The 19,344-nt window shown below is 41.7% G+C and overlaps 1 protein-coding gene across 1 annotated transcript in view; it reads left to right on the top strand.

Annotated features, from left to right (window-relative positions):
* Positions 1 to 19,344, top strand: part of MCF2 (MCF.2 cell line derived transforming sequence) — a 125,357-nt gene that overhangs the window by 53,028 nt on the left and 52,985 nt on the right. Inside the window, exons 4-8 of the mRNA XM_074201817.1 lie at positions 5,026 to 5,116; positions 5,795 to 5,884; positions 10,222 to 10,470; positions 10,621 to 10,860; positions 19,218 to 19,280. Coding sequence (XP_074057918.1) covers positions 5,026 to 5,116; positions 5,795 to 5,884; positions 10,222 to 10,470; positions 10,621 to 10,860; positions 19,218 to 19,280 — 733 coding nt within the window. The remainder of the gene's footprint in view (positions 1 to 5,025; positions 5,117 to 5,794; positions 5,885 to 10,221; positions 10,471 to 10,620; positions 10,861 to 19,217; positions 19,281 to 19,344) is intronic.

The raw sequence follows: 19,344 nt of genomic DNA, 5'->3' as shown, positions 1-19,344 counted from the left end.
CGAAAAGGGCTAGGACCCCAGAAGGGTCATGTTTTATTTATGAGGGAAGGACTCATTGCCACCAACTGATAGTGGTTAGACTTGAACTAGAAAAAAGTTTGTGGAAGATAGTTCCTTAATGAATCAATAAGAAAATGAAGATGTGTGGGGGAAATAGCCATAGCTTTAAAACTATTTTATTGATACTTTTAGATATTGTTGTTGCTTCCTATTGCCACTCCCCCTTCCCAAAAGAATCCTCCTTTATGTCACAGGCAAAGAGTTAAGCAAAAGCAAATCAGTATAATACATTTTTTTATAACTAGAGATTCATCATCTTTCTCCTTAGTGGAGAAAGAATGTTTTTTATCAGCAATTCTCAGAAGTCCTTTATATCATTGTAGTCAAAGACTCGAACCTTATGAAAGAAGGACACTAGAGAACAATTACCATGTCTTCCCATAGGCCATCCCTTTGGGCTGGATGAAATGTGGGCTCCCAAACCTTGTAACCCTATCTATGTCCTCATTTATTCAACAGACATTTCCATGCATTCTGTGTGCAGAATACAACAGGTGAGAAATAAAGTTTTGATTAAGTGACCACTTCTGGTTTTATGGAATTTTCGAACTGGTTGATGGTAAGGGGTAGGGGATCCATCTTCTACTGGGATCTCACTGAAACAAAGCATTTCTTCACGTCTTCCCTGATTTATTCTCTCCCTTACTCCCTCACAGAAGCTAGTCCAAAGTTTTTCTTTGCCTCTGTCTTCTCACTCTTCCCCTAAATGAGGACCTTGACTCTTTTTAGGAGAAAAATGAAGGAACATGAATTCAACATGAATCCCCTCATCTCTCCTCTTCAGTTCTGAACCCTTGACATTGTTCTCCACTCTCTCATCCTTTACCCTCAGGCTCTGACAATGAAACATCCCTTCTCTTTTGCCTTGGCAAATCTACAGTTACTCGTGATACCATGCCCTTCCATCGTCTTCATCACCTTGCTCCCTTAACCATCCTCCCCCTTTCTTGAATCTTAAACCTCTTGCTATCTCCTGACTGTCTTCAAATATTTCCAAGTCTCCCCAAATGCTGGAAAAAAACCATGCCCTACAATCCCCTCACACTATTGTCATCTCTCTCTCCCCTTTTTAGTGAAGCTCCTTGAAAAAAGTCGTCTCTCTTTGCTTCCTCTACTTTCTTTTCTTTATTTATTCCTCAGCCCTTTGCAATCTAGCTCCCAGTCTTATTAGTCAATTGATACTTCCCTTTACAAAGTTATCAACCAACCTTTGATCATGAAATCTGATGACTTTTTTCCAGCTCTGGTCTTTCTTGACTTTTGGCTGCCCTACTGGTTTTGTTTCTTCTACCTGTGCTGAAGTCCTTTCTTAGTTTTTCCTTAGGCTCCTCATTCATAACACACAACTTACTTTGGATGTTCCCAAGACTCTTTCCTAAGTCCTCTATATTTTCTTGCAGTGATTTCATCCACTTCTATGAGTTTCACTATCGTTTCAATGCAGATGACTCACAAATTTTTATAGCCAATGCTAATGTTTCCATTGAAATTAAGTACCCATCACCAGCTTCCCATTAGACCTTTCAAACTGGATTTCCTATATAGATATTTCAAACTCAGCACATCTAAGACAGAGCTACCCAAACACACCTTTATCCAAAACTTCCCTATTTCTGATGGAAGCACCACCATTCTTCCAATCTCTCTGGTATGTAAGCTTGGCATTATCTTCTAGTTCCCTTTCACTCCAAATAACCAATAGATTGCCAGATCTTGTCTTTTTTGCCTCCACAATATTTCTTTCTTTTTTTTAGGTTTTTGCAAAGCAAATGGGGTTAAGTGGCTTGCCCAAGGCCACACAGCTAGGTAATCATTAAATGTCGGAGGTCGATTTGCACTGGGTGCTCTATCCACTGTGCCACCTAGCCGGCCCTCCACAATATTTCTTACATTTGACTCCTTCCCTCTACTTACACAGCAACCATCTTATGTCCAAATCTTCATCACATTTTGCTTAGAGTTTTGCAATAGCCTCTTAATTGGTCTTCCAGCCTCAAGTCTCTTCTCCCTGTCCATTCTTTAATACCAACTAAAAGGATTTCCCTTAAGTGCAGATCTGATCAGTTCACTCCCTTCTCTGCATAGTAAACATCAGTGACTCCTTATTGCATCTACAGTCAAATGTAATCTGCTCTGTTTGACTTTAAATCCTTCATTGTCTGGCCAAACTATCTTTTTAGCCTTATTGAAAATTATTTGCCATCCTGCCCTCTATGATTCTGCCAAACTAGCCTTCTCTCTATTCTTCATACATGATATTTCATCTTCCATCACTATGCGTTTGCACTGGAATGTGTAGCCTTTGTGCTTGGGACGCACCCCCCTCCCTCATTATTTCAACATAATCCTTTTCCAAAGAAAAAGCTCCTTTCACAGAAGCAATAGCTTTAAGAGGAAGCTCAAGTAGTTCCTTCTGAAGAAAACCTTTTCTGATTCCCCCACTTGCTAGTACCTTCTCTCTCAAAATACCTTATTTTTATCTACTTGATATATATTTGTATTTATTTTATTTATATTTATTCTGTAAATAGTTAATATACATCTTTGATGTCTCTACTTGAAGGGAAGTTCTTTGACAGTTGGGATTATTTCATTCCTTATATTTATATGGCAAGCATCCAAAACAGAGCTCCCCACCCAGAAGGCACTGAGCTGATTGCTAAGATAGACCCAGAAGCTAGTAATATGCAGTCATACCCAATGAAGAGGTTGAGGGGCAAGGTTGCTCTTGGTTGCAGAGGGTGTCAAGGAAGGCCTCCTGTAAGGGGGAGCCTCTGAATTAGCCTTTCAAGGATAGGTTGGACCTCAATAGATAAAGGGAAGAGAGAATACCTGACCCAGGCAATGTGAACAGAAAACAAAAGTGGGAAAATTCCAACTGTGTTTGAAGGAGCAGAAAGTCTTCCAGCTTCCGAAAACAGTAATATTAAGAGGAAGCTGTAGACATTTGTATTTCTATCACTGTAGAAATAGAAGTTAATGCACACATGGTTATATTAAAAGACTAAGGGGCTCTGTATTTCTTTTAGGTAGTTTTGAAATTTGCTCACCATAGATCTAAAACTAAGGAATTCCAAATTCTAGAATGGCAGAGCTGAAAAGTACCTCAGAGACTAGCTCAGTCCAACCTTCCCCATTACCAGATGGGGGAACTGAGACCCAAAGAGGAAAAGTAATTTGTGCAAGGCCACATAATTAGTTCCTGTCAAATTATTTTGTCTTCAAAGATTATGTTTCCCCTAAGCGATAATGGTGAGATATGACAGATGGGAGTAAAGTTCCTTTTTGGATTATGCCAAAAAGATCTGGGAGGAGCTTGAATTAGTCAAGGCCAAGGTCAATACCTGATTTCCCAATGTTTTGCTGAATTACCGAGATACATCTACAAGATGATTTAATGAGGGTTGCAAAACCCTTTGCTTACATTTTTTTTTTCCTCCTCTGATCATTGTGGGTAACATTGTCCAAATTCTGTGTTTTCTAGACCTGTGCCCCTTCCTCTAAAGTGGAGAGGGACAGTGGATTCTTGGGGAAGAATTTAGAAGCATTCCCTCCTTGGGCTTACATAGATCAAAGGGAGACTAGCTTTGCTATCATTGTCTGGAATTATGAATACAATTGAGAACTAGAAAGGAACCAGGCAGGGCAGGATTTGCCTTTGATAAACTCCCATGGTAAATAACCAAGAATGGAGAAAGTATATATTTAAAATTAAAATAAAAAAAAAAAACAAAATCCCAAACCTAAATGATTAGCTCAGAAAAAGCCCAGGGTAATAATGAAAAGCATATTGTGACAGCCAAAAAGGTAATTTAGCTGGGAGGAATAATTAATTTTGTGAGTGCTGCAGAAATAAAATGCTCCAAACTGAATTGTGATTAATTCTTCTGATTAATCTGTATCTGTCATATTTAGATGAATTTGCTGTACCATAATATTCTAAAAGGCATTAGAAATGGAAAGGAAGCCATCAGAGGGGCTTCTGGTTCTAGCAAAGGTGGGATGAGAAGGCTTCTGAGTTTCCTTTCCACTCAGGATGTTTAAAATACAGATCAATTCACTTTGTGTTTCTATCACTTTGTTACTTTTAAAAATAATTTTTATTGGTATCTTTTGTTTTTTTATCACCTTTCTTATCCCTCTGAATCACCTTATCTTAGCCTTCCAAGAGAACATAGAATATCTGAACTGGCAGGTCCCTTGGAACACAAAATATCAGAGCCAAGAGCATAGTATACCAGAGTTGGAGGGGGCCACAGAAGGCAGAGTTTCATGTCTGAAAGAGACCTTAGAACATGAAATTCCATAGGTGAAAGGTGCCTTAAAAATGGAATTCCAGGATTGAAAGATAGATCTTAGAATAAGGGTGTACTGGGTGATGTATGAGGTAGAGCACTGCCCTATCTCAGGCAGGAAGATTTAAGTTCAAATCTAGCCTCAGATGCTTGACTAGCTGTGTGACTCTGGGCAAGTCACTTAACCCCAATTGCCTCACCAAAAAAAAAAAAAGAACAAAAAATAGTTAGGCTTGGAGGAGAACACACACACACACACACACACACACACACACACACACACACACAGAGAGAGAGAGAGAGAGAGAGAGAGAGAGAGAGAGAGAGAGTCCAGTCACATGACTAGGAAAGAGTCATGCAAGTTGTAGAATCTAGGTTTCCTGATTCCCAAACCAATACTCCTTCCACTATCCACTATGTCTCTGTGGCCTACACATTCAAACAGCATCTCTCTGGCATCACTTTTCCAAAAAGGACCACATGGGTCTTTCCAATCTGATGCAACCTCATTTGAATCCAGATCTTTTTGATGCCAACCTATCTATACACAAAGTGACCAGAGTTCAAACATATTGAACATCTGAATGGTTCCTAAGAGCTTATTTCTCTGTTCTTCTCCCTCTGTTTTCTTTTTGTTTGTTTTGTTTTTTGTTTCTTTTTTGTCTTCCAGACAACATGAACCAGATACCAAATTTATCCTTATTCTGGATAGAAGACTGGATACCTGGGCATCTGTAAAAATTACTCTCCAAAGAATTGCAGTAAGTATACATGCATTTTCCAGCATTAGCCTGTTTTGTGTTTTTGATATATTTTGTGTCCAGGGAAGGATAATGGCACTTGGGAGTAAACAAACAGGGGAGTTGGGAGGGAGAGAAAGTAGGAAGAGGAGGTGGTGGAAATGGTACTTGGATAGCTTCATCCCTTTCAATCCCATTGGAAAACTGTGTGTGAATAGAGCTTCAGAAAAATATTTAGGTTGAATATAATGGGAAGGTTGGCTCAGAATTCATTTAGGCTCTCTTGATTAGAACTGTGACTGAATCACGGTCTTCCAGGAAACCACTGTGATCTCCTTCCTTGCCTTTCAGATCGTGGGTGTCCATGCATCTTCACTGGTCTCTTTAGACAAGTCTCCCTTTTCTATCTCATAGTAATTGATTCCTTTTATATCTTCAGAATTCCATTTTAGCGAGCTTTCCAACTTTCTCTTTTTAGTCCATGAAATCCTACCTATTCCTTCTTCTATGGAGGCCGAAACTTGCTCTCCTTCAATTTAAGGGGTTTTATCAGGTTATTTATTGCCTTCGTTTCTCATTTTACTCATTGCTAAAGCTATCAAATTGATCTGAGCACAAATCCCTTGGGCACTCCACTGTAGACCTTCTTGTGAGATAATATCAAATGATTAATGACTGCCTTTCTTTCACCACTTTGAGATTCCTCTAATTATGTTATCATCTGATCTATACATTCTATCTCATCCACAAGAACAGCAAGGAAGTGACACATCTGATGGGATAAATCAGGTTGGTAATGGAGCTGAGACCAGAACGCAGTGAACTCTTGGGCCCCTGGACTCTTCCATGACACCATCCCTTGAATTGTTAACAGTCTCATATATAAGCAAGGAGGGAAATAAATAAGCAGGTATTAATGCCTACTGTGTGCCAGGCACTATATACATATTCTCTCAGTTTGTGTAGTAAGTACTATTATTATTCCTTTTCTATAGATGGAAAAAGTGAGGCAGATCGAGCCTAAGTGTCTTGTTCAAGGTAACACAGCTCATAAGCATCTGAGGTCACATTTGAACTCAGGCCTTTTTTGGCTTTTTTTTGCAGGGCAGTGGGTTTAAGTGACTTGCCCAAGGTTACAGAGCTAGGTGATTATTAAAGGTATGAGGCCAGGTATCAGGTCCTCCTGACTCCAGGGCCAGTGCTCTATCTACTGTACTACCTAGCTGCCCCAAACTCAGACCTTTTTTTACTCCAGGCCTAGCACTGTAACCACTATGCCATCCCAATGTCTCTTTCAGGCATAAGCAAATCTCAAACACAAACATGAATGAAATCAAGCATCTTTTGCTACTCAGTCCAAATTTCTATATTTTTACTCTTCCTAGGCAAGTAGGTCTTTTTTTTGTCTATGGGTTTGAGTGTTTGTTTTAAACAAAGTCACTTAATCATAGATAGCAGCAAGGTATTAACAGTAATGAATTATGAGGTTGTAATTGATTTCATTTAAGATAAATATTAAACTGTTATCATACATTTGTGTCAAAATTCAATCTGGTTTTTTCATAGGTTTTTCATATGAATTTAGCTTTTACTTGGCTCTATCTTAATGGATTTTATAGAATGACATTTTTTGGGTCATTTTCTATGAGGCCACTCAGCTGATCTAAAGAAGGATTGTCTAACGTTTTGATGTTACTGTATCCCTTTGGCAGTCTGTCTCGGGAAGTCTGTGAATCCTTTGTCAGAATTATGTTTTTCAAAACAAAAATGAAATACAAAGGATAACAAAGAAAACCAATTTTCTTATCCAAGGTCACAAAAACCCTGAAATCTATCCAGGCTAAGGACACCTAAGCTAAAGAATGCTTAAGATCTCATTGCTAGTTAGGAACTGTTGCCATTTCTTCTTCCTCTTAGACTAGGACCATCTCCCCCTTTCTGACTGGAGGATAGGTAGTAGAGTGGCTCTGTGTTTTTAGCTTTAAGAACTTGGTCACTTACTACCTGTAGAATTCTGGGAAGGTGGTCATATCTTCATGCCCCATTTTTTTCAGCTGAGTACTTAATGTTAATGTGAAAAAATAAAAGATCAATTCCAGTGATTATAGTTCCAGCTGCTGAAGTGGGAACAGAGCATTTGATCCATGTTCAAATTCTACCTTAGGCATATACTTGCTATGTGACCTGGTCAGGTGATGTCAATCTTCTGAGCAGCAGTTTTCTTATCTTTAAAATGAGCATAGGGTGGTTAGGTGGTGCAGTGCGTAGAGCACTGGCCCTGGAGTTAGGAGGTCCTGAGTTCAAATCCAGATTTAGACACTTGATACTAGCTGTATGACTTTGAGCAAGTCACTTAACCTCATTGCCCCTTCCCCCCAAAATAGGGAGACATTAAGACTTGGGGCACTTAGTTCACAGGGTTGTTGTGAGAATCAACTGAGATATATATTTTTTTATCCAGTGCTTTTACAGTTATAAGCCATCAGATAAAGGTCAGTAGTTGCCACTGTTGTTGCTTTTGTTATACAAATGTACTATGTGAAGTTCAAGCTATGGATCTTTCAACTCTGCTGCTTATTACCTATATGGTTTTATAGCAGATCACTTTCCCTCCCTGGGACTCAGTTTCCTCATCTGGAAAATGAGGAGATTGAATTAGATGGCCTCCAAGGTCCCTTTCACTTTGAGATCCAGAATTCTTTTGTAATACTAGTCAAGTTACTTCCCTTCCCTGGGCCTCAGTTCTCTTTTCTGTAAAAGGAAGGGGTTGATTGAGATGGCCTCTTATGGTCGCTTCTCCATCATTCGATGTAGGATCTTCTGCTCTGAAGTCATTTTTTCTCCTTGAGCCTCATTTTCCTCCCCTATAAAATGAGGAAGGCTGGACTGGATGTCCTTTTTCTGCCTCTGAATCTAAGATCTTCTGAATCCTTTACCCTTAAAATTAGTTCAAAGTCTTGATTAGCAAAGTTCAATCTTTGCCAATAATCAATATACTAAAATTAGTATTTCGTATAATAATGCAGTTTTTTCAACCTCCAGATTTTTTTGGCTAGCACAATCTACTCCAAAAATTACTCTTCCCTGTATTCAGTGAAATTAATATTTAAATATATGCTTGGCACATAGCCTTGTCATAGACAAAAGGGACAGATTCCAAACCCTGGACATCACATTGAATAGCACTTCTATTCATTGCTTGTGTGTGTGTGTGTGTGTGTGTGTGTGTGTGTGTGTGTGTATCATATTTTATTTTTAATTCATTTCTCAGGACACTTTGAGTAAGACCCAGAATGGTAGAGCAGAATCAACTCTGTCAGTTTCTAGCCTCGAAAGGCCACTTCTGATGTTTACTACCCAAGTGAACTTGGGCAAGTTATTTGTATTTCAGGCGTGTCCTTTTCTTTAGCTGTGAGAGATGGACAAACCACTGCTTATGCTTCCCGTCCCACATTGTGTGCAGCACAGTGAGAAAAGGGCTTTGGAAGTATCAAACTCCAACCCATTTAAAGATAAGTTATGGTATTAGGTTTGTTTGGTTTTTCATCAGGAAAGAAAAATCTGAGAAAGAGTGAGGCTTTTGGAAAGCAGAGCTACCCTTCTCTTCTTGGGTATTATTTTTGATGGGCATTATGATGGCATAGCATTCTGGCAAGAGCATTAGGCTTTGAGGACTATACTTCCAATCCCAGCTCTGCCACAAATTATCTTTGTGACCTTAGACTAATCACGTGACTCACTTAGCTCTCAGTTTCCTCCTCTGTCCAATTTAAAAATTAGACTAGATGACTTAGTCCTTCCCAGCTGTAGATCTACAGTTCTGTTATTCCAAGTCCCTTCCAAACTGGCCCTTGGTTTTGTCCTCTATAAAATGATGGGGGGGGGGATTGGAGTAGATTGCTTTTAAGGTCCCTTTTAGCTGTAGCGCTTTGCCCCTCTGATGCCATGATGCTCGATTCATTAGATGAACAAGGTTGGACCTGATTCCCCAAAGGGCGGCCCCGGAAACCCTGGCTTCAGAGAAATCTGCCTTTAGCTGCCCTGGGATACAGCTTGGGCAAGCACATTTCAGTGGTGCTATCAAATATTCCTCAAGTCTGTATTTACAGCCAAGAAGACTTTTTCAGTGCCCCTAAAGTGCTGGAATAAAAGGAAAATGAGGAGCATCTTGGTGGGAGTCCCATCTGATTACTATCATTTAGAAGTCTTTTTAGGACTTCAGAAGGTACAAGACCACATGTAGCCTTTTTTTTAATAATTGGAATTATGGGAGTTCTTCTGGGGTCAGCCAGCAGTTTTTTGCTTTGGTGGACCTCCCTTTGGCTATTCCTCCTAGAAAGATTTCAGGAAGGAGATGGTGTGGTGTGTGTGGGGGTCATACTGTGCTCTGACTGGGAGATTTTGTCCTCCCTTCTGCTCTGTCATAACCATTCAGCTCCCTTCAGACGAGTCTAACTGAATCTGTCCCCCTCTTCTGCCCGCACATCGGCCACCCGCAATGCAGGGGGCCCATCTCCTTGCGGCTACCCCCTTTTCTCCAGGCATCAGCCATTCTGAGACACCATAACTTTGTTTGGAGTCGGTGGGCTCCCAGGGTGCCAGGCTTTCCCCCCCTCCCCAAGCTCACCCTGAAGCCCCCTGCTTGCCCATCTGCCTGCTGCTGCCCAACAGTCCCTGCCTCGGCTCCCGGGGCTGGTCCCGGAGGCCCCTTCTCCTCGGAGAGCGCACTGTCACAACACATGCCGCCTTCACAAAGGATCTCAGCATTCCACCTTAAAAATCCGACCTCACTCAGGAGCTGAGCTGCTCCCTTCAGTCGCGCTCTGAGCTTTTCGGGGAGCCGCTTAGGCTGCCTCCTTGCCCGAGCCACGATCGGGCACCTGGCGGAATCAGGTTCAGGGAAAGGGCTGGGGAGGGGGCTCTCTGGCGTCCCCCCCCCCATTCAAATGAGGATTCCGGGCCTCCGGCGAGGATTCGTCAGCTGACCACCAGGGGGTAGTGGCTTCGGGGAGGGCTGCCCCCGTGGGGAGGTGATTAGGGAGGGTGTCCGGGTCCGTGGCTGCCGCTCCTACCCCCCCCCCCCCCCCCCCGGAGCAGGTCATATTTCATCCGTGTTGCCTTGGCAGTTGGAGAAGGAAGAGTGGGTGCTTTGGTGTGGGAGAGATGGCAGAGGCGAATCCCCCGAGAGGCAAGATGAGATTCAAAAGGAATTCGGTAAGGGCCTGTGGCCAACTTGCTGCTGCCGCATGGCACGCTGCAGGCGATGCCTTAGCCGGCCGCGGGGAGGTTGGAAGCTGCGCACGCACGGCCTGGGTGCGCTGGCCATGGTATCGCCGCAGACGGCCCTCGGCCGGGCGCGCCGGATTCCGGGCCAAGTTGGCGGGGCAGCGCGGCGGCTCGCGGCTCCCGGGCCGGGCCGCAGGAGCCCTCTGCAGTCCTGTGGCAGAGCAGAGCAGCCCCCGACCCTGAGGTTAGCCTGACAGCGAGCGGAAGGCTGTGCCCTGCCTTTCCCGGCGCTGGTGCAGCCACGGGAGGGAAGGCCTGGCCGGGAGCCGGAGCGGCGGCTTCTGGGTGGAACGACACACTTAGGAGAAGAAAGCTGCTCGGAGGCGTGTGGAGCCTGGCTGGCTGCATGCACAGTTCTGATCTCACGGCTGGGCCGCAGACAGGGAGCTAGGGCCGGCCTCTCACCCAGCTCTGCCCTGGACAGGCGTCTCCGCTGGCCCTCTAGGCAGGGAGAGGCGTCGCTGCCACTTCCGCCGAAGGTGCTAACTTTTCCATCTGGGGCCTGACCTGTCCCAAGTTCAGGGCCGCATCCCCGCTCCGGGACCCTGAACTCCCCGACTTTTCTCCTCCGAGACTCATTGATGTGCTCCCCTTTTTCATTTCCCAGCAAGGTCACTTTCCTTCCCCCCCGCCCCATCTCATTGACAACCACCTAACAGTTTTGCACAGTGAGTGACCTTAGGTGGGGTCACGAATAATTCAATGACAAACTCACCCTCTCTATGGAGGTCCCGTTTCTGAGAAAACTGCCTGGCAAAGTGTTGAATGAATTTGCGACTCCAGGGTTCACTTCCTTTTCTCTCCAAAGTTTGGTCCCAAGATAAAAACGTGAAGACTATAGAATGTGTCTTTTGCTTTAAACTTAGGAAATCAAATTGTCTACATGGTGAGGACTGTCAGATAAAAGGGTCATTATTACATTGTTCTTCTTTTCTTAAAGTTAATTTCAAAGTTGTGGGAAGTCAGGGGGCAGCTAGGTGGTGTAATGGATAGAGCCTTGGCCCCGGAGTCAGGAGGAACCGAGAGAGCTGAGTTCAAATCCTACCTCAGACACTTAAGAATTACCTAGTTGTGTGGCCTTGGGCGAGCCACTTAACCCCATTGCCTTGCAAAAAAACCTAAAAAAAAAAAGTTGCCGGAAGTCACTTCCTTGGGCATGATAAAAGTATCCAGTGTATTTCTGCAGGTAACATGCTGATAAGTCCCAGATTTCTTTTGTATCTGAGCCCACATTGTACTGGGTTGCTAAGATGAATTTTCAGTGCTGTGAAACCATTGTTCTCTCTCTTTTTGCCACTACAAAGTACCCCAAGATGACTTACTCCATAGGCCAGCTGCCAGATGGACACCCAACCTTGGCAAAGGGAAGGGCATCATCACTTTCAAATAGGGGTGACAAATTCTTTCAAAGGAGTTTCCTCCTGGCAGATTTGTTTTTTGTTTCAGTTGCTTTTCTGATTTCCTTTCGACTCTTACTCTTAAGTGAAATGCTTTGTTTTAAGTCAGAGCATGGCAAGGTCTTGGTTAAAAACTCAGAATTGAATGACTCCCCCAAAGTACTTTGAGGATGCCTAAGTCCATTCCTATCTCTCAGCCATTATTACCTACATAACTTTGAGAAAACCAAAGTGACCTATGCAGATCTTTGTCTAGAAAATGTGGCAACTAGACTCCATATCTGAGGTCCCTTTGAGTTCCTTCCACCTTTTGAACCTTCTTCAATCTCTGAACCTTTCCCTGACATGATTTGAGCTCAATGGATATTTATTGGAGTTGAAGAATCTAGCCTGAAGCTGGTAAGGAAATGCTTTTATTGGAGGAATTGAAGGAGCACTTAGAGATGGATTGGACCTAAAAAACTCTGAAAGAGGAGCAAAAATTTGTGAGAGATAGCTCAAAGAATGTCTCATTAGAAATGGAAAAGAGAGAAGGATGGATCCTAGGGATGGAGATCTCTGAGTTATCACCCATCGATTTTCTGAATAGTTGGGGAATAATTAGTGTTTTTTTCACATACCCCTACCTAAAGGGCAGTGGGAAATGTAAAGGGAGGGAATTGCATGGCATAGTGCCGTTGATGATCTCCCCTAGAAGCTTGGGATCATAAACATTTTTCCTAGCTCATTTTGGGGATATATAGTGGGATAAGATAGCTCAACTTTAGTACAGATCAATAATACATCATAATTCTAAAATGAATTTTTGGTATCAGCTTGGGTTATAGTTTTTTGGACCATAGAATTAGAGAATGAACCTTAGAGCTCAGCTAGTCTGCTTCCCTAATTTTACAGAAGAGAAATAGACCCAGAGGAGTTTAAAAGACTTGGCCAATGAAAGTTTGACTGCTGAGATTCAAACCCAGATCCTCCCCTTTAATTGTAAACATAACCCACTGCATCTTCCTTTAATACATGCTCTATCTTTGTCGAGTACATTTTGAGCAATATTTTCTTTGCCATTTTATAGATGCTGAAGCAAAGAAACTGTCATTGAATACCAGATAGCAATCTAAGATAATTTCCTGTGTTTTCTTGGCTAGTCAGCTCTGCTTTTCATTGCTTAAAAAATGAAAAGCTAAGGACCCAGAAAAATATGACTATTGTATAACCAATCCATTTATGTTACACTAGGTACTTAAAACATATTTAAAGTCTTAATTAAGGGCAGTCCTGAATAATAGGAGAGCATAGTAGTGGCTCCAGAAAATAGATGAAGTATATTTCCCTTCTCTCAGAGGACAGGTGAGATACAATAAAGTGACCATATTTGACAATGTTCCCAACATCTCCTTTTAAGGGCCTTTTCATTGACATCATTTTAGAACTGGTTCTTTGGAATCTGTTCATTTCTCACTCATCAGAATGTTGGGAACATTGTCAGATGTGGTCACTTTATTGAATTTTTTTTGCTTAAATGTTTTTTATTTATTTCAAGGGGAAGGTTCAAGTAGGGTGTGATGTTTCTAGAAATGACCATAACAGAAAATCGAAAGAAAGTTTTAAAATTACCAAATTTAATTTTAAAACTGTAATAGAAAGGTATCAAGTTGTGATACTGTTGGAGAAGTTTTAAGAATATTTTTTTAGGTTTTTGCAAGGCAATGGGGTTAAGTGACTTGCCCAAGGCCACACAGCTAGGTCATTATTAAGTGTATGAGGCCAGATTTGAACTCAGGTACTCCTGATTTCAGGGCTGGTGTGCTATCTACTGTGCCACCTAGCCACCCCCAGTTTTAAGAAAATTAAATGTAATTAAATTATAATGTAATGGAAAGAATGCTGGATTTGAATCAGAGGATCTGGGTTTGAGTCCTAGCTTGTTTGCTTTTTATAATCTTGGAGAAATGCTAGTATCATAGACATGGAGCTGGAAGTTACAAACAAAATGGTAGATTCCCAAGTCCTTCCAAATAAAGAGTCAAGACTACCTAATATTGTTGGCTGAGACAAGGCAGTATTCAGCCTGGAAGAGGTACCGTTTCGGAAGATAGACTGAGACAAATCAAAAGGCCTAACAGTGATTTCAGGAGATGGAAGATACAAGAACTAGGTACCTTTGTCTCTGATAGGAAGCTCTTGGCTAGACAATATGATTTACCTGTGTCTTTATAGTCATTAGATGTTCAGGCAAGGAGAGCCATGAGAATGACCCCTGCCTCCAAAATACCACCCTCCATGCTCCTAAATTGTTTTGTCTATTATGCAGCATGTTCTCAGAAAGTAGTTGATCCATTTCTAGAATGTTCTTGGATTTTTGACCAACTTTCAGTGATGTAAGGTTTTTATTTTTCAGAATATTGAAATGATACTCTGTCCTCTATCACCCACTTGATAAGAGGGCCTCAACAGTATAGGTCTAAGACTTAGAAGAACCCGAACAATCTTTGGGCTGGAAGAAAGTAAATAAAAAGATATTTTTAGATTAAAAAAATTTTTTTTCAGGATCTTTTGTTTGGATGCTCTTAATCATTTCTGGATATTCTTATCTGGAATTGAGGTTTCCCTTGCAATAAATAAAAATAATTGATTCCAGGATCACATCTGACATGGCAAGATTCTACCCTTGTGGAAGTGATTCTACCCTAGTGATAAGTGGAAAGGAATCTAATCTCTAACATTGTTATTGGTCTTTAAGTTCTGACTGTTTCCATATCCCTTTAGGGGCCTTTTCACTGACATCATTTTAGTACTGGTTCTTTGGAATCTGCTGATTTCTTACGGTTCTTTGGAATCTGCTGATTTCTTACTCATCAGTTCTTAAAAATCTTACTGAGTTTCACTGAGATTTTCTTTTTATTATTTCCTATTGCACAGTAAGGCAATGGGAATGTGGCAAATAGAGAGCCAACCTCAAAGGCAGGAAGCCCTGGCTTCAGGTTTTGCCTCTGACCCCCCCCCCACCTACTCCCCCCAATACAGTTCTTTAGGCAACCCCCTAAGACTTTGTGTTACAGAGAAGGCATGAATCTGAATTAGGAAAGAGAGATGCCTCATCTAGGAATTCCTTAGACCCATGAAATACTAATCCTTGTATTCTTTCACAATAGTAGTTTCCCCTCCAATTCTGAAGTTGCCTTTGGACTGCCATGGAACTGAAATGACAAAGTGAAAGTTTTCTGAAGTTGATATCAACCCATATTCAGATGTGCAGAATTTTGGCCATTCACGTTGGGATTATCCAACTTGCAAATGCTTCTTGCTCTGTCTTTATTCTTTGCTTCTTTATCTATTAAAATAATTTTACTCTTTATTGTGACCTCCACTGGAGGGCCTGGGTACATAAGCCTTAGGGGTTACATGATAGCTGCCTTCAAGGATTTGAGGTGTTGTTCTGTAAAAAGAGGCTTAGGTTTGTTCCATTTGCCTCCAGAAGTAAGAATTAGGAGCTATGGGTGAAAGGCAGGGAGGCAAATTGAAACTTATCTGGAAATGTTTCCTAATAGTGAAGGTAATCCAGAATGGACTTTCCCAAAAGGTGGTGGGTGTATAGTCTCTCCTCGGAGAACTTCATTAAGAGGTTGGATGATCATTGAATGGGTATGTTAATAGTGAGGATCCTTTTCTTATGGGTTGAACTAGATTGCCACCAAGATTATGAGAAGTTAAGAGAGCTTAAATTAGACAATTGAAAATATAAAAGTTGGGTGGGAACCACAGAGGTGAGTGAAGAAATTGATCTTGAATCAGTCAACCCAAGCATTCCTGGGGGTGTCATCAATGGGGCCTCTGGGTAGATAGAGGTGGAGCCTGTGGAGAGAGGTGAGGTTCACAGAGGTAAAAAGGGGAAGAGGAAAAATCTGGAGGTGATATGTGCTGAGAGATACACTGGAAGTTCCTTGCTCGGAAGTGATCATGGACTCTGTGAGAGCTCACCAAGGGAAAGAGCAGAGATAGCTGAAAAGATTTGGAGCAGAAGCTTGGGGAACATAAATATTTAAAGTTTGGGAAGAAAGTGAGTCAGTCAGTCAACTGGCATTGTGCTAAATGCTGGGGATATAATGAAAGACAAAAATAGTCCTTGATCTCAAGGAGCTCTTCATGTCATGGTATGGGGGGGCAGGGGAAGAAGGACAAAAAATTATGTACAAACAACAGGATATATTGGAGATAAGCCTCACAGAGAAGGGACCAGCATTAAGGGGGATCAGGAGAGACTTCTTGCAGAAGATAGGATTTTAGCTGAGATGAGAAAGAAACCAGGGAAGCTCGAAGTAGAGATAAGGGAGCAAAAGAGACCGAAGGAACAGTCAGAGAACTAGGAAGTAAAGCAAGTGAATGAAAGATTCATGAAGCAAGAGGAAGGGCTGTAGTGGGGCACTCATACAAGTCAAGTTAAGAAGGCAATTTTTGGACTTAATGACCCTTGTACTGTTACCATATGTACTCCTACTGCTTCATTTTCTATCTTCTCTCCCGTCCTCTGCTTCTACCCTAGCAATTATGGAGGAACAGATATGGTTTCTGTACTGGATGATCCATCTCTTTTGATCCATTTTTCAAAATAGCAACATCCTTCCATCCAGGTCTCCATGAGCCAAACTGACCTTGTGTCAGTCCCAGTATGCTTCATCTTATTCACCTAGGAGCAGAAGAGGTAATATTTCTCTGACATTTCTCGACAGAATGGCCTTAGAAATGATGTTGCTGCGGGGTATTGGATGGTTGATTTCACTCTCATTGAAATGGGTCAGCCTCTGTCTAGACGCAGCCTCCCAAACACAGCTGCCCATATCAAGAATGGGTTCTAGACTTGAACATCCCTGTATCCAAGGACCCGAAAGCATGCAGATGATGGATCAACAAACCTCTTAAAATGAGCCCACCCTGGTGGATTTTTCTAATGTAATTATACTGGCAAGAGATGAAGTCTTTCATCCTTTTAGAAGATTTTTTTTTATAACTGCAAAATTTTGTGGGAATTTTTTTTGTTAAGTAAATTGCTAAATATTTTGAAAGAATTAAATCAAGAAGGTGATTTTGAGGATGAAATAATGAGAAGGGTTTTTTTTATGAGAATGATCTGATTAGTATAGAATAATCTTCTGAAATAATTCTCAGTGTGCTTGGTGCTTAAGATAAAAGATGGAATCAAACATTGCAGGTTCTTCTCAATGCTTCTTCCACTAGTGCCATCCCAGCTGACATCCAGCAATGTCTTTCTTGTCCCCTTCCTCATTTCCTCTCCACATTCTAGGCTCAAACTATCGGCTTGTTGGAACTAAGGAAGAGCTACCTTCTCAGTCTCATTGAGCCATCTTTTTCTCCATCCCCTTTACCTTTGGGTCCTTTTCCTTCTATTCTTTCCTACACCTACTCAGGTTCAGAGCTACTCAGTCACTTTTTGTCCTATCCAAAGTGACTATGCCTTTTTCTATTTTTTTAAGGTTTTTTGAAAGGAAAATGGGGTTAAGTGACTTGCCCAAGGCCACACAGCTAGGTCATTATTAAGTGTCTGAGATCGGATTTGAACCCAGGTGCTCCTGACTCCAGGGCCGGTGCTTTATCCACTGCGCCACCTAGCCACCCCTACTATGCCTTTTTCTTCGAAGTCTTTCTGTCTCCATCTCTCAAATTGGAGTGGAGTGGGGCTACAAATTTGAAGAATTAGCCAGTGTTGTGGGTTTCCCTTCCATCCTTCATCCTCTGGGTTAAATTTTTTGGCCAAGATTCAGCTTCATTAAATTAAATTCAACTATGTATCTACTGAGTCAAAGCATTTCACTTGGTGTTGGGGATATAGAGACAGAAACCAAATAATCCCTTCCCCTAAGGAGTTTATATTCTACTGGGGTAAAAAAACAACACGTAGACAAATTACTTTTTTGTTTTTTGCATGGCAATGGGGTTAAATGATTTGCCCAAGGTCACACAGCTAAGTAGGTATTAAATGTCTGAGGCTGGATTTGAACTCAGGTTTTCCTGACGCCAGGGCCAGTACTCGATCCACTGTGCCACAGCTGCCCACATAAACATGGATTACTAAAGACCAAATCTGGAGGAAATAATTTTGGGAGGGGCCAACAAAAGACTTGAACTGAGCTTTAAAGACAATTAGCCACTGAAAGAGTCTGAGTCTGAAGTGAGCACAGAGAGTGGGGAGTAATTTTTGCAAAAGTATAGAGGTGACAGATGAAATATGTATGGATAATGGTGAGCAGGCCAATTTGCCTGGAATGTAATGCCAGACATTATTATGTAATCGCTGTGATTGGATAGGCTAAGAATGAGATTGCAAAGGATTTCATTGCCAAACAAAAGGAGTTAGTTTAGATTTTTCCTAGAGGAAAGAGGGAGCAACAGAAGCTTGTTGAGTAAGGAAGTGGCATGGTCAGACTTCTAATTTAAAAACATCAGTTCAGCATCTGTTTGGGATCTGATGGACATCCAGAGTTCTAAGAGCTGAATTTGAGTTCCCCACTGCTTGCTATATCCTTAAGCCCTGGAATTTCACCTAAATTGGAGTGAGAATCCAGGAGTACTGAATCTGTCTGTCCAAGGCTTCCAAAATGAGCTATGATCCTCTTAGGATGCAAAGGGCTCACGTATATTTGAAAGAATTTTTTTCACTCTCTTGAAAAACCTTGTGGAAATATATGTGTGATTTTCTTATTAATTCTTTTTTTAGCAGGGTATTTAATTATTACCCTCTTTTCCCTTCTCAGTCAAATAGATTACCCCTTTCCTTCCCCCTTCAGCTAACCTTGTTCATTAGGTTTTTAAATTTCATTTTTATACCCCTTTCCAGATAATATTTCTCTCAGACTTTCTGTCTTCTCTAGTCCCTCATTCTCTGGTTCATGATTCACAATTATCTAGTCTCTCACCATTCCTTCTGTATCTGTCAAACTTCTGAGGTATCCATTCTTGGCTCTCTCTCCCTCCTTTGGGTTGCTTCTCCCTAATAGAGCTTACTCTACAGGATCCCCTTATCCATTATATCTCACTCCCAGAGCAATGAAACTTCATGTGACAGAAAGGACACTGCCACATGGTTGCCCCCCTAGCGTTACATCCCTGACTACGCTCTGTACCCTCCTCCTGGTTACCTTCTTTTCCAATTTGCTTCAAAATTTTCTCCCTGTCAAAGACAGTAGAAAGATGGAGGAGAATAAGGATTGAGAAAAGGCTTTTGGATTTGGCAATTAAGAGATCACCAGGGGTGGCCTGGTGGCACAGTGACCCTGGAGTCAGGAGGACCTCAGTTCAAATCCAGCCTCAGACAATTAAAACTTACTTAGCTATGTGACCTTAGGCAAGTCACTTAACCCCATTGCCTTGCAAAAAATCCCACCCAAAAGAGATTAGTAACTTTGGAGAGAGCAGTTTTTGGGGGAAAGATGAGGTTGGAAATTGGATTGAAAGAGGTTAGGAAGAGATTGAGAGGAGAGTGGAGGACCATATTATAGATGGCCTTTCCAAGGAGTTTAACTACAAAGGACAGAAGAGATATAAAGCATGGGGGGT

This window comes from Macrotis lagotis, chromosome X, assembly GCF_037893015.1.
Source record: "Macrotis lagotis isolate mMagLag1 chromosome X, bilby.v1.9.chrom.fasta, whole genome shotgun sequence".
Classification (NCBI taxonomy): Eukaryota; Metazoa; Chordata; class Mammalia; order Peramelemorphia; family Peramelidae; genus Macrotis; species Macrotis lagotis.
This window is presented reverse-complemented; position numbering and strand designations above follow the sequence as displayed.